This window comes from Ceratotherium simum, chromosome X (genome assembly GCF_057802395.1).
Source record: "Ceratotherium simum simum isolate JZ-2026a chromosome X, ASM5780239v1, whole genome shotgun sequence".
In the NCBI taxonomy this organism is placed as follows: domain Eukaryota; kingdom Metazoa; phylum Chordata; class Mammalia; order Perissodactyla; family Rhinocerotidae; genus Ceratotherium; species Ceratotherium simum.
The window spans coordinates 39,185,267-39,203,294 of NC_141940.1; the positions used below are offsets into that span (position 1 = coordinate 39,185,267).

The 18,028-nt window shown below is 39.1% G+C and overlaps 1 protein-coding gene across 3 annotated transcripts in view; it reads left to right on the plus strand.

Annotated features, from left to right (window-relative positions):
* Window positions 1-1,237: 1,237 nt before the first annotated feature.
* The window catches only part of COL4A6 (collagen type IV alpha 6 chain), a 273,049-nt gene continuing 256,258 nt past the window's right edge, over window positions 1,238-18,028 (plus strand). For 2 of the 3 annotated variants that reach the window (XM_087426524.1, XM_087426526.1), the window contains exons 1-2: window positions 1,365-1,632; window positions 1,826-1,877. In XM_087426524.1, coding sequence (XP_087282650.1) covers window positions 1,622-1,632; window positions 1,826-1,877 — 63 coding nt within the window. In that variant the 5' untranslated portion in view covers window positions 1,365-1,621. Of the gene's footprint in view, window positions 1,319-1,364; window positions 1,633-1,825; window positions 1,878-18,028 lie in introns of those variants that run through there. The other variant, XM_087426525.1, reaches the window with a different exon arrangement.

An 18,028-nucleotide genomic window follows, 5' to 3' on the forward strand; every position in this document is an offset into this window, starting at 1 on the left:
CACTGGGGAATTTGAGGATCACTCCGCCACAGCTTTAGACTGCACCAGCAACCTGCGAGGGAGTGACGCTCAGTTATTTGGGGGAGGGAAACTTCCAGATCAGTCGACTGAACGCCATGAGCCCAACCGGGAAGCTTTTCTATTCGTCCACTTGCACCTTCCGTCGATACTACTCTTCCCTGCCCAGTCCCACTCTCATTGGTGTGAGTACCAAAGCCAATTACAAATAGACCTAAGCTAGGACTACTTTTTTAGCGGATGGATCTCAGAGGAACGGCCCTTTTTATTGTTAATGATTAGAAACAAATTTTGGTCGCTGCGCCTTGGGCTGCTGGTGTTCTTTGCCTTCCACCTGCTCGCAGGACAGAGATCCTCCATACAACAGAATATGCGACAATATTAGAAATATATAAATATATTTATATAAATAAATATATTCTTGTAACCAAAGAATTAAGAAAATGAACATACGTATATGCGTGCTAAGAGTTTATGCATGTTATATCCATATAAGATTTGGGAGCATTCAGTAGATATTAGTAATTATTATATGGTTGAATGTTATCGTATCTTTTTATTTACTACCTTGAATGCTATGGTTAATATTTACTTCTTATATTGAACTAACATAAAAGGTATTGACTCTCATTGCAGTTGTGTTTCACAGGGATTTAGGGCAGGAAATTAAATAACTTTAGTGCAATTTTCCTTAAAACTAACACAAACACCTAATCGGAAATATTTTTACGGAGTTAGTGGCAGTTGAATTGATGTCTCCCAAATAGACTTGAACATTATCTCGGTAATTCTGGTATATAGGTTTTTTAAAGTACCACCAGGCCCAGAAAATACTTTATGTAGACTCCTTGGAGGATCTTTCAGGAATTTGCTGAAGAATTCTTCAGAACATTTCTGTTATCTCAGACCCTAGAATTTACCACTTGAGAGTATTTCAAGGCTTTGGAGATATTTCATGGGGGCCCACTCATCCTTAAGTTCTACTCATCTTAGGGTAGATTTACAACTCCAGAAACCACCATCACCCCAAGAGCTTAGTATGCAATCAATTAGAATGAGTGTTGTATGCATTGGGGCAAGTGTGCGAGGACACTTTGGGGCCCATTTGTTTATGTAGATGTCGTATGCATTAATCTATATATGTATAACAGTTAACAGTAGTTTATGGAAGTGTATGATGCATAGTTGCTTACATCTTAGCGTACAGGTCTCAATGGGCTTTTGCGTGAAGCTGTGGAGATGCGTGGGAATGTTACACGTAGAGGTGCCTGCAAGTGAAAAAGACGATCGGCTGCCTAAGGTAGGGGGGATGATTGACAGCAGACAGCCCCACCCCCTTCCCCTCCATTCCTTCCTCTCTTGGTGCATGGAACTATCTTTTGAGTGCGGCAAGTTGTAGCGGGCACCGCTGAGCGTGTTTCCCTTTGGGGCACTTTTCATCTAGGAGCTGAGTTTAATTTCTTCCGAAGTGAGCCACTTCGGCCCCCTACCCGGTCCTCCTGAATAAGGAAGCAGCCGCCAAGCATCAGCGGAGCCCCGATGAGCCGGGGCCGCGGAGCCGCTTAGCAGTCTCCCGGGACCCAACTCCGGAGGAGCCGCAAGCATGCACCCTGGGTGAGCTGTTGCTGCCCCGAGCTCCCCACCTCTTTCCTACTTTGGGCTACTTTGCCAGACTAGGACTATACTTTAGCTTCTGTCATTGCAGAGGAAGTGGGAGCAGGCAGCAAAAAGGGGTTGGGGTCTACGGACAGACGCAGGACCCTGGAGCCTAGAGAGCCCATGTTACTAACCCTTCCTCCCGTTTCAGGTTGTGGCTGCTCCTTGTTACGTTGTGCCTGACCGAGGAACTGGCAGGAGCGGTGAGTCTCTTCTCCCGACCCCTTTCCCTCCTCCTCCCTTGACCCCCTCCCCATCCCACCTCCTGTGTTTGTGTTAGGGGGTTACAGAAGGTTGCACTGCGAAACGGAGTTCACATCACTCTCGTTTTTAGTGGGAATTAATGGGGTTCTTAGAGAGGAATAGCACAATGTCAGGCTAATACGTTTGAGACTCAGGCATCTTTCCGTCCCAACCTTCATAACGGATTGGGAAAATAAAAGTAGAAGACTCAAGACAAACACATTTCCGAGCCTCTTCCCGGACGACATAAGATGACTGACAGCTGATGCCTTTCTCTGCATCGATCTCCAAGGCAGAAGAAATATGTAGTTTTCCCATGTCTGCAAGAAGACGAATTGGCACACAAGTTGGAGAGTGGGAGGAGTGCACGGGGAGTGGGACTTGAAAGTGCTGTGAATGTTATGGGTGTTGAACTTAAGTATTCGCTTGTGAGTCCTTTGACAGTACCAGGTGACAACATCTGGATTCTTTTAATACGTGAACTGAACTGATACCAATAGCTGATGTTCAAATCTGCCTGATGTTTGCTTTTACTGGTTTTCTGTGTCATCAGAAAATTAAAAGTTGAGATGGTTAGAATAGGAAAAAAAATCCTAAAACTTAACATTTCAGAGACTGTTTAGATATCATCCATCAAATCAGCTAGAGACTGCAGGCAAAGGAATTTCTGTAGACATCTGGTCAAGAAAAGTTCAATGGATCCCAGAAAGTAGAGCGACTCCCCCCAATGGAATTACTAAGATAATTTACAAAATGTGGAGTGAACTGAATAATTAGAGATGCTACAGTTTTCCAGTCTCACTAGCTATTTATGCTGGCAGAAATAAAGTTAACTGCTGAGTTCAAATATGAAGTTGTTCAACTATTGAGTACTATTTCACTGCTCTATTAAAAAAAAAAACTCTTAATAGCCAAAGTTATGCACTATCTAGATGACAGATATATATATATATATTCCAAATATTTATCTTGTAGATTTTGACAATTTTAACTGATTGGCTCTATTTTCAATACTTTAAATATTTTTAAATACTATTTATAGAGGCATACTTAAATCAACCAAGTAAAATTACCTAATACTTTTATGGAAAAAGGGATTTCTTTGTCCTGGCCTATGTCTTTAAGAAAATATCAGAATGAAGTGAAATAATTTCTCTTATGAAAAGAGGATGATGCCAGAAAACTTGACTTTTAACGTCTTGTGACCCCTTAACTCAGAACATCAGCTCTTATGTAAGTAAATTCTAGACTTTTTAAGCAGAAGTATTGATCTAGGGTTCTGCACACTTCTCCGTCTGATTCCTCCAGTATACAAGTTTAGTTGTGTGTTACCTTGAGGCTCAATACTACATTTATTGAAAATGCCGGGTTTTGATTAGTGAACGATTTTTCCGGGAATCTTGCCACTTGTAAAAATGTCATGCTTGGGCAGAATACTCTCCAGCAAAACCTTTATTTTCAGATTCTGGCTGATCGTATTCAGTATACTTGTGGGAAAAGCATTAACAAATCATTCTGGATAGCTGGAGACTTCCCAAACACTGCATCTTATCACTTGATATCCTTAAAAGTCACTAGAGGATGATGCCTTCAACTCTTAGAAGCATTGAAGTGTGTCTCCAAAATCAAGCACTGCTTTGCTGTTTGGATTTTAGACTCTTGTCTCGTTGTTTTACAATGTCACCTGCTATGTCAGTGTGATTGACCCTGGTAAGACTAAAATAAACCTTGAGATATACTGACAATACTTTATCTTTTTGCCTTATTTAAGTCCAGAGCTGCTTCCTTCACCTGTTGTTTACTTCTGCATAATATCTTTGATGTTGTAAAGCTATTTTTTAATTTTTGGAAAAATGGTGAAGAGAAGAGGAGAGTTACAGGATAAGTTCTCAGAAGGTGACTTTTCTGAGGGGAAGTTTTTTTTTTTTTTCTTTTTCTTTTTCTTTGTACTCTTTGTACAGAATTCTCATCTATATTGGCCGGTTCTCATCTTCTACTTTCAATTCCAGTTTATCAACTGAGATTGTAATGTTTTGCATCTTTCAGATGGTTTTAGACATTTGAATTCTCTGTACCATGTTTGACTAATATTAATGAAAAATAACATAAACAGATTGACAGGAACTATGTTGTGCTTCATTCTGAGAAAGTCTGTTCACCGTGAGAGTTAAATTGCCAGCAATGGCATATCGTGAGCGTTTGAGATAGGGTCATTTAGGTGCTTTTGCGTTCGTTCTTTGTCAGAGTTTATAAAGCAGTGTTTTTTAAAGGGATAGAAAGCTAAATGTTAAAACCCAGGATTAAAGAATGAGTTTCCATTAAATTTCTTTTAAAAGAGTAATGATATTCATTCAGGTGAAATATTTGCAAAATTTATCTGAATGAGATAGAGCCTAGGACTTCAGAATATCCATAATCGTTTTTGGTTATTAAGTGACTAAGGCACAGCACACAAAGATTTATTTAAACATAGTCTCTAACTCTCTAGGAGTTTACTTTCCTAGACAATGGTGGTCATTATGTTCCTTAAAAGATAGGATACCTAATGATAAATTATTATCTGCATTTACCTGCATCCTGTTAGAGAAAAGACTAGAAAGATCCATATCTCACCGTAGGCCAACATGTCTAGGAGTTAAAATATGCCCCGAAGTAGTCAGGGTCCTTATGTTTTCTTCCCACTTTGCCCCAAATCTGCTTTCATGAAAGTCTCTAATACAACCAAACATATTTAAAAGTCAAAGTCTAGTGGGAGAGGTATTTGGGTAGGGAAGGGGCAAAGGGGACAAAACGTGTATGGCTATTGTCCCTTCTGCAAAGAGCATAGGTAAAATGCCCTTAGCCACATTCAAGTCAAGGCCTGATTGAAATGCAAACTTCTTTCCTTAAAGTTGTAACTTACTCAGGTTGGTCCTTTCCACTGTGATTTTCAGGTGTAATCGCAGTCATCAAAGTATAAATAAAGGATGACGGTTTTTCACAGATGGAGAAAATCCCTTCCTACTCTAGGGATCAAGAGGAGTATTTGCCTTGTTTGGGGCTGTGTCTCTAGGAATTCTTTTTTTTTTTTAATAAAACAACTTTATTGAGATATAGTTTACATACTGTAAATTCACCCATTTTATGTATACAATTCAATGATTTTTAGTAAATTTACCAAGTTGTGCAACTATCATCATATCCAATCTTAGAACATTTTCATCACCCCAATAAGATCTTTCATGTCCATTTGCAGTTAATCCCCATTCCCATCCTCAACCCCAAGCAAATATGAATCTACTTTTCTATCTCTATGGATTTGTCTTTTCTGGACATTTCATAGAAATAGAATCATATAATATGTAATGTTTTGTGTTTAGCGTCTTTCACTTAGCATAATGTTTCTGAAGTTCATTCATGTTGCAGCATGTATCAGTATTTTACTCCTTTTTTAGTATCAGCATAGGTATTTAACATTGATATTCCATTATGGATATACACCCCATTTTGTTTATGCATTCACCAGTTAATGGACGTTTGGCTCTTTCCACTTTTTGGCTATTATAAATAATGCGGCTATGAACATTAATATACAAATCTTTGTGTGGACATATGTTTTATTTCTCTTCTGTAGATATGTAGGAATGGAATTGCTGGATTGTATGAAAAATTTATATTTAACCTTTTGAGAAACTATAAAACTGTTTTCTAAAGTGGTTGTACCACTTCATATTCCTACCAACAATGTATAAAAATTCCTGTTTCTCTCCATCATTTCCAACACTTGTTATTGTCTGTTTTTTTTATTATAGCCATCCTGGTGGATGTGAAGTGGTATCTCAGTGTGATTTTAATTTGCATTTCCCTAATGGCTAATCATGTTAAGCATCTTTTCAGGTGCTTATTAACCATTTGTATATCTTCTTTGAAGAAATCTCTATTTAAATCTTTTGCCCATTTTAAAATTGGGTCAGCTTCCTATAATTGAGTTATAAGAGTTCTTCGTATATTGTGGATACAAGTCTTTTACCATATATATGATTTGCAAATATTTTCTCCCAGTCTGTGGCTTGTCTTTTCCTTCTCTTAATATGAATTTTGAAAGTAGTCTTCTGCTTTGCCTGCTAGCAAATATCCTATGTCAGCTAGCTATAAATAATAGATGACATATCTGTGTATGTATGTACATAGAATATACATCTTGGGATGACTGGGGATGCTGATACATATGTATGAGTACCTCATCAAGTGAATCATCAAATGACTCCACAAATGGATAACACATAGATGAGGATGTAGTTACATTATTGACAAGTCAAATACAAACATATTGTAAGACAGGGTAGGAGGGGAAAATAGATATTATTATTTAGTGTGTTACTAAAGAAGCAGGTATATTGCCATATCATAAATTTGTTTTATTATATATTTTGATGATTGTATTTCTATATAACTGGTTTCTGTTGTAATACCATGTATTTTATTGACTACATTTAAAAATACAGATCTTCCTCGACTTACAATGGGGTCACATCCTTATAAACCCATCATAAGTTGAAAATATCTTAAGTCAAAAATGCATTTAATACACCTAACCTACCGAACATCATAGTTTAAATTAGCCTACCTTAAATGTGCTCGGGACACTTACGTTAGCCTACAGTTGGGCAAAATCGTCTAACACAATGCCCATTTTATAATAAAGTGTTGAATATCTCATGTAGTTTATTGAATATGTACTGAGAGTGAAAACAGAATTGTTGTAAGTGTATTGGTTGTTTACCCTCTCGCGTGGCTGACTGGGAGCTGCGACTCACTGCCGCTGCCTAGCATCATGAGAGAGTATTGTACCTCATATCATTAGCCCAGGAAAAGACCAGAATTCAAAATTGGAAGTACAGTTTCTACTGAATGCATATCGCTGTTTCACCGTCATAAAGTTGAAAAATCTTAAGTCGAACCATTGTTAAGTCGGGGACCATCTGTATTATTCTGAAAAAAGAGTCCCTAGGCTTCCCTAGACTGCCAAAGTAATCCATGGCATTAAAAAGAACCCTTAGTTACGCAACTGTTTGTGTGTGTGTGTGTGTGTGTGAGGAAGAGCAGCCCTGAGCTAACATCCGTGCTAATCCTCCTCTTTTTGCTGAGGAAGACCGGCTCTGAGCTAACACCTATTGCCAATCCTCCTCCTTTTTTTCCCCAAAGCCCCAGTAGATAGTTGTATGTCATAGTTGCACATACTTCTAGTTAGTTGCTGTATGTGGGACGCGGCCTCAGCATGGCCAGAAAAGCAGTGCGTCGGTGCGCGCCTGGGATCCGAACCCGGGCCGCCAGTAGTGGAGCGCGCACACTTAACCGCTAAGCCATGGGGCCGGCCTGCAACTGGTTTTTACAATAAACAAATTGTCACTTCCTAATGCTTGTTCAGGGGTGAGGGCACTTATATTGACTCTGAATGCCAAGAATCTTTTACATTTTGGGCATATTATGGAGTCTCCAGTAAATATGCCCCTATATTCCAAAAGCTCATAGTCAAGCCAGATCACAGGAGCAAAGTATGCTGTTCCCCTAATTCATTAATATAAGAATGAAACAAATAGATTGACCTCACTTATCAATACATATTGGTTTTTGCTTGCCTCAATTGTATGGATAATTCCATAATTTCACTTGGAGTATAGACTTGTCCTATCCTGTATACATGACGGGCCATACACATACAAAAAGAACATATTAGGAAAGCACCATGCTGTATTAAACTATCAAGTCCTGTTAAGCTGACTAAATGTCCCAGTGAGGCAGATCATAGGGCTCTAATTTGTTTTAAAGTCTAACTAAATGTAAATAGAACGGATAAGCATGCCCAAGGGAAAACAGTGATGGGAAAATTAGCTAAGAGCAGTTATCCATTCTCTTACCATCTTTAATCTATCCCTCTCCTAGGATTTCTTTTTTTCTTCTACAAAAAATATTGAAGTCTCCTACATTATAAAGACAAATTTAAAAAGACATGGCTTCATTTTCCTCCATAACTCTAACCCCCTCAATCACATTACCACCAAATTCCTGGTCATTGTCTACTCTTCTTCAACAACCATTTACCCTTAAGCCTATTACAGTCTAGACAAAGTCTACTCCACTACAATTGCCCTCTTTCAAGTTACTCATGGCTGCCTAGCTACCAAGCCCAGTGGCTTCTTTGTAGTCCCCATTCTATCTGCCTTCTTTACCACAGTGTTTGGCATTTTCCAATCATTCTGAAACCACCTTTCCCTCTTTGACCTCCAATACACTATGCCTTGTTGTTTCTCCTTATACTTCTCTGATTTTGTGTGTGTGTGTGTGAGGAAGATAGGCCCTGAGCTAACATCTGCCAATCCTCCTCTTTTTTGCTGAGGAAGACTGGCCCTGGGCTAACATCCATGCCCATCTTCCTCCACTTTATATCGGACGCCGCCACAGCATGGCTTGCCAAGTGGTGCTTCAGTGAGCGCCCAGGATCCGAACCGGCTAACCCCAGGCTGCCACAGTGGAGCACGCACACTTAACTGCTTGCGCCACTGGGACGGCCCCTGATATTTTTATTTTATTCATTAAAAATTTATTTATTGAGCAACCACTCTATTCTAAATAGTAAGCCAGGCTCTGGTGACACAATGGTGAACAAGTCAGGAATGATCTTTGCTATCATGGAGCTTACAATCTTCACTTCCTGGTCCTAAAATGGTGTTTTTTCTCAGCATTTCCTCCTTTGCCTTCTTGCCTCAATAGTTTTAATATGCTTCCTATAAATTGTTGACTATCAAATTTATATTTCCAGCCCAGACATCTCTTTTGAGCTCCAAACCTGTATTGCCAATTACCTACTATCTTTGTACCGGTATCTCAATGAGTTGATATATACAAAACATTTAAAATAGTGCCTAGAGCTTAGTATAAGCACTCAACCAATGCCAGCTATGATGTTTTGTATTGCTCCAAACACAGTGTATCCAAAAATGAAACTATTTCCTAGTTCTTTCCATGAAGGACTGCTCAAACCTGTTATCTTTTTTACCTTTGTTAAATGTCATCACCATCCACCCAGTTTCAAGCTAGAAACTGTAGAATCAGCCACCAACTCTCATTATCTCCATCCTTCTCACAAAGTTCCATTAGTTTTACCAAAAATCTGTAGAATCTAACTCTTCCATTCATATTCTGTTGGTTCCAAACCTCATCATCATTTATCAATAGCCTCTTAACTAGTTTTTCTATCTCCTGACTCCATTCTAATCTCTACACTGCCACCAGAGTTATTTTACTAACAACAAATCCAATTATGTTATCTCCTGATTTAAAACCTTTATTGGTTTTTTGTTCCTTCCAAGGTTAAAATACAGACTCCTTGGCTTGGCATATTTAAAGGCCTTCATTATCTGGCCCCAACTACCTTTCCAGCCCCACATCTGTGTGTTTTTTCCTGCCACTCCTCCTTCTCAAACTCATAGTGTACGTTATACTTCATTCAGATTGAACTTCTCTCTATTCCCAAACTACTTTATGTTCTTTCCCATCTCTTTGCTTTGGTATATGCTGTCCCCTCTATCTGGAACTTTCTTCTCCATCATTTACACCTTCTCCTCTACCTAGTGAACACCTACTCAATATTCAATACCCAGATAAAATGTCATTTACTCTATGAAACAGTTCCAGACCTCTTCAGAAAGAATTCATTCTTCCTTCCCCTGTGCTTCCAACATTGTTTGGGCCCCTTTGTAGCACCTACCACATAGTCATGAAATTCATATGCTTATATGTCTGTGTTGCCCTCTTCAACCTTGTACTTACAATGTCCAGGATACTGGCAAGCGTATAATAGGTGATCAATAGATGACTTTCAAATGAGTAAACAGATATACTCCTAATGGCCTGCAACAACTGCCTTTCCCCCATTTATCTTAAGAATTACTAATGTTAACTCTAATAACAATAGCTTTGGTGGAAAAATAACAACCTTGTTAAAAAGAGTTTCCCAATTTTGACAACTGATATAGGACAAGATGAGAAAAAGGGAGATGTCAGAGAAGACCCTCTCATTTGTAGATTGTATGTCTGGAAGAATGGCCATGTTCCTCAATTGTCCCCTCATCTCTTTTTCCCTCTTTCACCACTTTAATAATGACGTAAAATTTCTAGTGCTTTAAGTTTACAAAGCGCTTTCTCAATATTATTTTGTTAGCTGCTCAAGACTACCCTGTGAGATATATAGGGCAAATATTCTCAGCCCAGAGAGATTAACTGACTTATCCAAGATCACAAATCCAGCAAATGGCAAAATTTGGGTTAAAACCCACTATACTGTGCTGTCTCTCTAATTCAGGCCTTTTATCATCTCTTATGTGGAGTCCTACAACAAACATGACTGTTCTAGTTTCAGTCTTCCCCTGATTCCCACCCCCTTTCCTGATATCCATTCTCTCTGCAAGCAGAAGGTCTATTCTAAAACACTAATATGATCATACCACTCCAACGTTTGTGAAAGCTCCCTCTACCCGTCATTATCTGGCCCTACCTACCCATTTAGACCCCATCTTCTGTTTTTGTCCTCGTACTGACGTTTAGGTCACAGTTCTACTTTTGATGTTGGCTCAACATGCCATGCACAGTCACCCCTCCTGCTTTTCCTTCTGTTTGAAACACCCTTCTTTTCTCATCCTCTGCCTTCCTCCTGTCTCTACAGATGGACGTATTATTCTTCCTTTAAGGCCCACTTTAGTGATTATTTTTCTGAAGTCTCCCCTTCTTTCTATCTTTCTGTCTCTCCCTCTGGTTTTCTTTCGTTCCTTCCTTCAATGAATATTTATTTAGTGCCTACTATGTGCCAAACACTGTGGTTGCCCCTGTTGTTTGAAGAACCAGGGCAAGTGCTAAGCCAGTGTGACTGGAGCACAGGGAAGGTGAAGTGGAAGGAGGTAGGGAGGGCACTGTGTGAGATGGGGCTCACACAGTAGAGAATAGGAAAGGCCAGACCTTCCCTGCACTCTTATTTGCTCGCTGACTCCTCAGAGCATTTACCTAATGCCTGTGCTAAGGCGTATTTCTCTGGGTGGTGCATAATAGGCATTATAGTTATTGCTGGCCACCTACTCTGTGTCCAGCACTGACAACCCTTCTATGCATGGAGTGCTCTCTCCTGTGGCACATATCCACCCCTTCCAGGTTTATAAAATTTAGGCAAGCCATGAAGTATGTGTCTTTTCTCAAGCTCTTTTTGGGTTCCATGTTTAAGTCTGGAGGTCTATTTCCTGATTTTTTTTCCCTCTGGGGATTATTGAGTGGTTAAAAAATAAAGAGCTCCAAATTTGGAGCCAAATGTTCCCAGGCTCAAATAACGATGCCAACACTAACTATGGCCTTAGGACAAATCACTAAATATATTATTAGCTGTGAAATTGTTACTATGGTTGATATTCTCCTCCCAACACTCACTGTGATTGCCTCTGTACTAGAAATGAGTGGTGAGCCCATTTGGGGGGCAGTTTAGAGAAAGTTGCTAAATTATTTGTTGAATTTGTTTTTCAAACTTCCTAGGATAGAAAAAGAGTTAGAACTGTTATACCTGTTCCAGTTTCCCCAAAGCCACTCTACCTCTGCTATCCTACCTTTGTGACCTCCTGTGGAGACCAGAGTCCCAACTAAAGATTACTTCTGAAGGCACCTCCCCGGGTATCTTTGAAGTCTCAGTTCCCCTTTGTCTAACAACAATAGGCTAGTTTGCCATTCTCTTTCAATCTGGTTTGCTTGTACTGAGGGGAGTCGGTGCTCTTCAGTAGAAACATCCCTGTCCATAAAGCTCTACAGCGTTTACCGCAGAGAGACCAGGCTTTCACAGCAATGCCTGGGACCTCTGGCCACAGGCTGAATTGGTCCTTTGGGAGACAGATTTTCTCTTGGGGAGGGAATGAAAGTTCAGTGGTATTTCTCCTTGCTCTGTAAAGCTTTGAGTAATCACTTTTTCTTACCCAGAGGGAAGAGGCTTGGCAGAGAAAATCTAAAATGCCTAGAATGTCTAAATTCTGTTTGTGAGTGTAGCAGATTCCTTACAGATGAGGATCAACTTTAGATTTATAAGATTTATGTGACCTCGCCTTGCAGATATGATTAAGTTGCATAAATACTTACCAGCACTTAGCATGCAATTATATATCCAGAGCATGTTCATGGATAATAATGTTGATATTCATATTAATAATGATGAAGAAGAAAAGATTTATTAGAGCATTTTTCAAAAGTTGCAGTGGTGAACCCTTTTCCCCCCAAACAAAATCTCATATGGCCCACAATATAAAAACCAGACCAAAATAAGTGTTTTGCTAATAAGTCACAGTTTTTAACATTTACTTATTTGTAAAGTCAGTAAGAAGGAAAAAAAACATCAAAATCTGAAATTGAGAGCTATAGCAGTCTTAGTCTCCAGTTTATTTCTGTTTTATTTTGGTTATAGAGTGTGGAGAAAATTCTGATGTATCCAAATAAATAGTGGACATTCTAGGGTGAGGGCTTTTTTGTTTAACACTTTGTCTTGCTATCTAAAGATACTCTTCAGTCAAACAGACATAGCAAGAAAATCTGTATTTCCAGATCTACACACACTACCCTGTCTTTTTCATTCTCTGTCTCTCTCTTTCTTTCTTTCTCTCTCTCACATACATAATACATATAAATACACATTAACTTGGCAGCCACATTAGCACAATCAGAGGTGGTTTCCAGTGTGTTAATGTTTGGTATGTAACCCATTCCAATGGTACATGATGTATTTTATTACAGTTTTAAAATACTTTAAAATATATATTTTAAATGAAATTAAAATCAGATGTTGTGGAGCTGTTGAAGTACCTCCACGGTTTTAAAACACTGAATTATATGATAATTAGGCATTAAACTTCATAGGACAGAATGAAGTACTATAGAAGGTGAAAGAAGGAAGAGGTCAATATGGATGGTAGTTAGGGAAGGCTTCACAGAAGTAGGATTTGTGCTGGGCCTTAAAGCACTAGTGGGAAATGAGTGATAAATGTGGATATTGTATATTCTGGATTTTCCAGGACATCCTTGATTTCAAGTTTTCTTCTCTAGGTCTCTGGAAATATACCTATATTTGTCATTGATTCATCTTTGATTTAAAAATGTAGTCCTATTAAATATTGGAGAGATAAGCTGATCAGAACATAAGCAAAAATGTGGAGGAGATGTCAGGGTGCAGCATCTTTGAGAAAATTAGAAAAAGGCATGCTTTTTTCATAGCTCCCTGCCAAGCCTCACTCCTTGATGAGCAGCAACTAATATGGATTTCAGTTCCCACTTGCCTCCTCAGTCAGGTTTCCTTTTGCAGTAACCCTATGAACAGTCATACACTGCAGCCCTAGCAGGAATGGATATGGTTGAGTGGAGGACAGTCAGAAGAACTACCTGGCTAAAGTGCAGAAGTGGAGGAAATTGACTATGGACAATTGGAGCAGGGTCAGGCTATGGAGGCCTTAAAAGCCAGGCAGAGGGAAGAATTTGGCTACAAAGCACTGTACTGATTACTATTTGAGGGAAATACTGACATGATCAGTGGGTCTTTTGCCCACTCTTCTTATACCAGACCATTGCCCATACATATAACTCCCAGTATTCTATATATCCAACATAAAAACACGTACCAAGAGTCTGCTGCTTTTATTTTTATTTATTTATTTTTATTTGTATTTGCATTATAAAGACTAACACTCTAGCTTTTTTTTTTTATAATTTTATTTATTTATTTATTTTTCCCCCAAAGCCCCGGTAGATAGTTGTATGTCATAGTTGCACATCCTTCTAGTTGCTGTATGTGGGATGTGGCCTCAGCATGGCCGGAAAAGTGGTGCGTCGGTGCGCGCCCGGGATCCAAACCCGAGCCGCCAGCAGCGGAGCGTGTGCACTTAACCGCTAAGCCACGGGGCCGACCCCTAACACTCTAGCTTTAAGCACAGTCTTTCTTTTAGTTTCTTTCCTTCTATATGCTATCCTCCTACATCACCACTTTTATCCTTCCCCCGCTCAAGAAATTATAACATCACCCAGATGCCTACTCAATTAAAAATTCTATTTTCCCCCCACCCCCCAAATCTCTCTCTAGTGGACTACTGGAAGAATTGAAGGCATAATGGTCAAGTTGGAAGAGATCTGTAGCTTTCTCTGGTTTGATGTTTAGCACTTGTTTTGAGCCCTCACCCTGAGCTCTCCAGTCTAGAAGCCATGAGAGTAGCTTCAGGCTCCCACTCTCCCGAATGATAGGCACAGGTGCTGAGAGAGATTGCTGCTTCTTTGTACACTGACTCCCAATTTCTACTCTCCCAGTCAGAGTATAAGTCAGCGGGGAAAAGAGAGTTCTGATATAAAACATTGTACTTTAGAGCCAAATTGATAGCAGTTCCTTTCTCTATTTTGAAAGATCTCTCTCTGCATTTCCATGTGTACATTTCTCTGTAAGTTTGGTTATGTCCTCCTGTATACTTGTGAGAGTATGTATTTATTCAAGGTTTTTTGTTTGTCAATTTTTTTCTTTTTAGTGTTAAGTGTCTTTTACTATCTTTTTTAAAATTTTGAAACAATCTCAAAATTACAGAAAAGTTTCAAGTATGGTCCAAAAAATTTTTCTTTAACCATTTGAGAGTAAGTTGCCTACTTGATGCCACATCACACCCAAATACTTTAGTGTGCCTTTCCTACAGACATTACGCTATATAATCATTTTGTTCTATTTAAAAAGTTATGAAATATTTTAGGCAACAAAAATGATATAATATGTATAAAGTATTATATAAAATAATATAATGAACATAGGTAATAATGTAATGAACATAATTTAATGAATATATATGACCAACACCTAGCTTAAGAAATAAAATATTACCAATGCAGTTGAAACTACCTGTGTATCACTCCCACAGCCTCGCCTCCACCATCTTGAATTTGGTATATTTCATTCATTCCTAAGCTGGAGTTTCTAAGTGGATTTCAGGTGGATCCATGAATGCCCTGAAATTGTGTGTAAAATTAGGTATGTATGTGCAATTTTCTGGGGAAAAGGTCTATAGTTCTGATGAGATTCACATGGATAAAGGTAAGCTGTGTGTGAAGTACAAGATTTCATGAAAAAATAGTCTACAGTTAGTGCGTATCCTTTTCTGCTACTCATTTATTGTTTAGCTCTTTGTATTCTGGCTTTCTCCCCAGTCAATTCACTGAGCTTAATTTCTTAAAGGTCACTTCCTAATCACCAAATTCAATTGCTTCTTCTCAGTCCTTATCATTGAGAACTACCAGTGGCATCTTACTCTTCTCCTAGATTGTCTCCCTCACCTTGGCTTCTGCACTCTCTTGATATTCAGTCTCCTCATTTGAAAAATATAATACCTACCTCATATGGTTGTGAGGATTAGCTATAATGTTCGTAAAGTGCCTTGTTGTTGTATGTGCTCAATAAATTGTAGCTGTTATTGGCAGATATTTCTCATACCACTGTGGTGCATCTCATCATCTTCCAGCCCCCTATTTAAGGTGTTGTGAATGGACAGGGGTCATGACAAAAAGACAGCCTGCAATTACTGCCTCAGCTTCCTGCAGTGCTCTTCATTATCCTAGTAGTAGCCCTATACCTATTAGTAGTTCTAGTTAGGGCAGGGTCAGTGACCCTTAGAATCTTCAGGAGGAAATAATTTAGGTAAAGACTAGTTAGCTTCAAATTACGTAGGGATATATTTTTAATTTCATCCTCCAAAGTTTGTAACACTATTCTTAGCCTGCTTACCTTTAAGGGCCTCAGATGGTAAAAAAAGGTAGTTCTCCCTTTCTTGTTTGTTCAGCTTTTTGCCCACTCTGCTACTAAATAGACTGACAAATGAAGGTACCAACTCTATTATGAAGGACACCTGCTGGCTTCAAACTGGCCTACAGCCAGTTTTTCAGGACGGGCCAATGAAGAGCCAAATGACTTTCAGTCACTATTTACTTGGAACAGAATGAGAGGAAGGATTTATATCAAGTTACTAGTCCCCTGAGCCTACCCTGTCCTGAGCTGTCCTCTTTTATTTTTCACATCCACGATTAGCTGCCGGTAACAGTGACATACTTTTGTTTATATCCGTAAGAGAACCTTACAATATTTGAGAGCACAAGCCTCTGCGAAGCACCAAGGACCTTACGGAGACTTATCTGCTGAGAGAAAAGCCACCAAGTTATCTTGGCCCCTGTCAGATAGAGTGCTTGACCTTATAACTGCCATCCCTTTGGTCAGGATAGGGTAGGTTATGTTGCTACAGCAAACGACTCCCAACATCTCAGTGGCTTAAAATAATAAATGTTTATTTCTTGTTTATACTGCATCTCCATCGTGGGCCACCTGGGGGACTTTATGTGGTCCTCAATCTAGGATCCAGATGGAGCAGCCACCATCTGGAACACTGCTGATTGTTGTGGCAGAGGGAAAGAGAGCTCTGGAGGTCTCACACTGCGCTACCAATTAAATCTTATTTCTGCATATGACACGTCACTTTCTTCATATACTATTGGTCAGCTTTGATCAGGGACCAATTGGAGGCCAGGAAGTGCAATCCTACCATGTGCCCTGAAGGTGGAGAACTGGAATTATTCAATCACACTGTCGCTGAATGTGTCTTGTAGAAAGACATCCCTGGTCTCTCTAGCCCTGTCTCTTTCCCTGGGACGTCTTGCTCAGTCGCTTCCCTCAATTTCACTCATTCTTGTTTCCTTGCTTCTGCAAAAACCAACCTACTTCTTGTCAGTTTGGTAATTATTGTGCATACTGTAGGCTGTGTTGTTTAATGCAAGGTGTTTTTCCCCCTTGATTTGAATTATTTCTGCCTCTTTGGTGTTCCTGCAGTTGTATGCTGCAGTCATATACAGAGGTATTAGCTTAGAATCATTTTGTTTCAATAAAATGCTCTCTTTTCCACTCTTCCTCACCTCCTGCTGTTTACTGTTACAGTAACAGAATAGCTATAATTCTGTGATTTTCTGACCATAAAGATGGGTTTAAATGACTTGCCCGAGGACGTGTAGTTAGCTGGTATTAGAGGAGCCTGAACTAGAACTCAGGTTTTGTGACTCAGAGTCTGTTTTCTTTTTATTACACCAGGTCCTATTATAAAGAAAGTTGTATAACTGGCAGCTGTGTAATTTACTCCCAGAGATGACTGGTAACAACAGAATCTGGTCTTTAATCTTGAACAGAAGGAATTTTCCATTTAAATGTCTCCTTTTAAGTATTTTGATGAATTCTATGTCATAAAATCAGATTCCTGGGATTCCTATGGCAATAAGTTTGTGTTCTTTCTTCAAGCAAACAACTAGCCCTGAATCAATGACATGATCCTGACTAACTGTAAGGCTCAAACAAATGAGGACTTTCATCAACCCTGCTGCATCTCAATCTAGAATAAGGCATTGTATACATTGTGTTATTGCAGGTTTGTTTCTTACTAGTATTTAGAATGTGAGACAATGTTCAAGGATTAAAATTACAAATAGCATCAATAGCCTAGTGAGAACATTACTGCATATGCTGTGTCAACCTGCCTCAATTTGGAGTTAGTTTTTGTGTGAACTGCCGTGGGCTCTTTTTATGTATAGTTTACTGTAAATCTCTTCAATGATGCTTCTTGACTTAGCCAAATTTACTATTGATAATGGCTTTAAAAAAGGCTTTAGCCAATGAAACTATCACTAAAAATCATAGATAATAAATGAGGCATCTTTAATATAAAGACAAGTCTTAACACACAGGCACAGAGTTCTTGTCAAGACACCAACCAGATATGACATGGGTGGTCCAGAGTATCTGCAGGTACCACGAACCGCTGCCCAGGTTTAGTAGAAGAATATACCATAGAGTTTTTATATAGATTCAATACTTTAAATTGTAGATTAGGAAGAAGGGACCTTTTTAAAGAATGCCACACAGAACTCCTTAGAACAATGTTCTGAATTGTTCCAGTACTTTGTCTTCTGGCATCAGGTGATCTTGATTACTCTTCTAACACTAAACCCCGACATTATTGACATATAAAAGCACAAGGCTAGATATCTGAGGACACTGGCT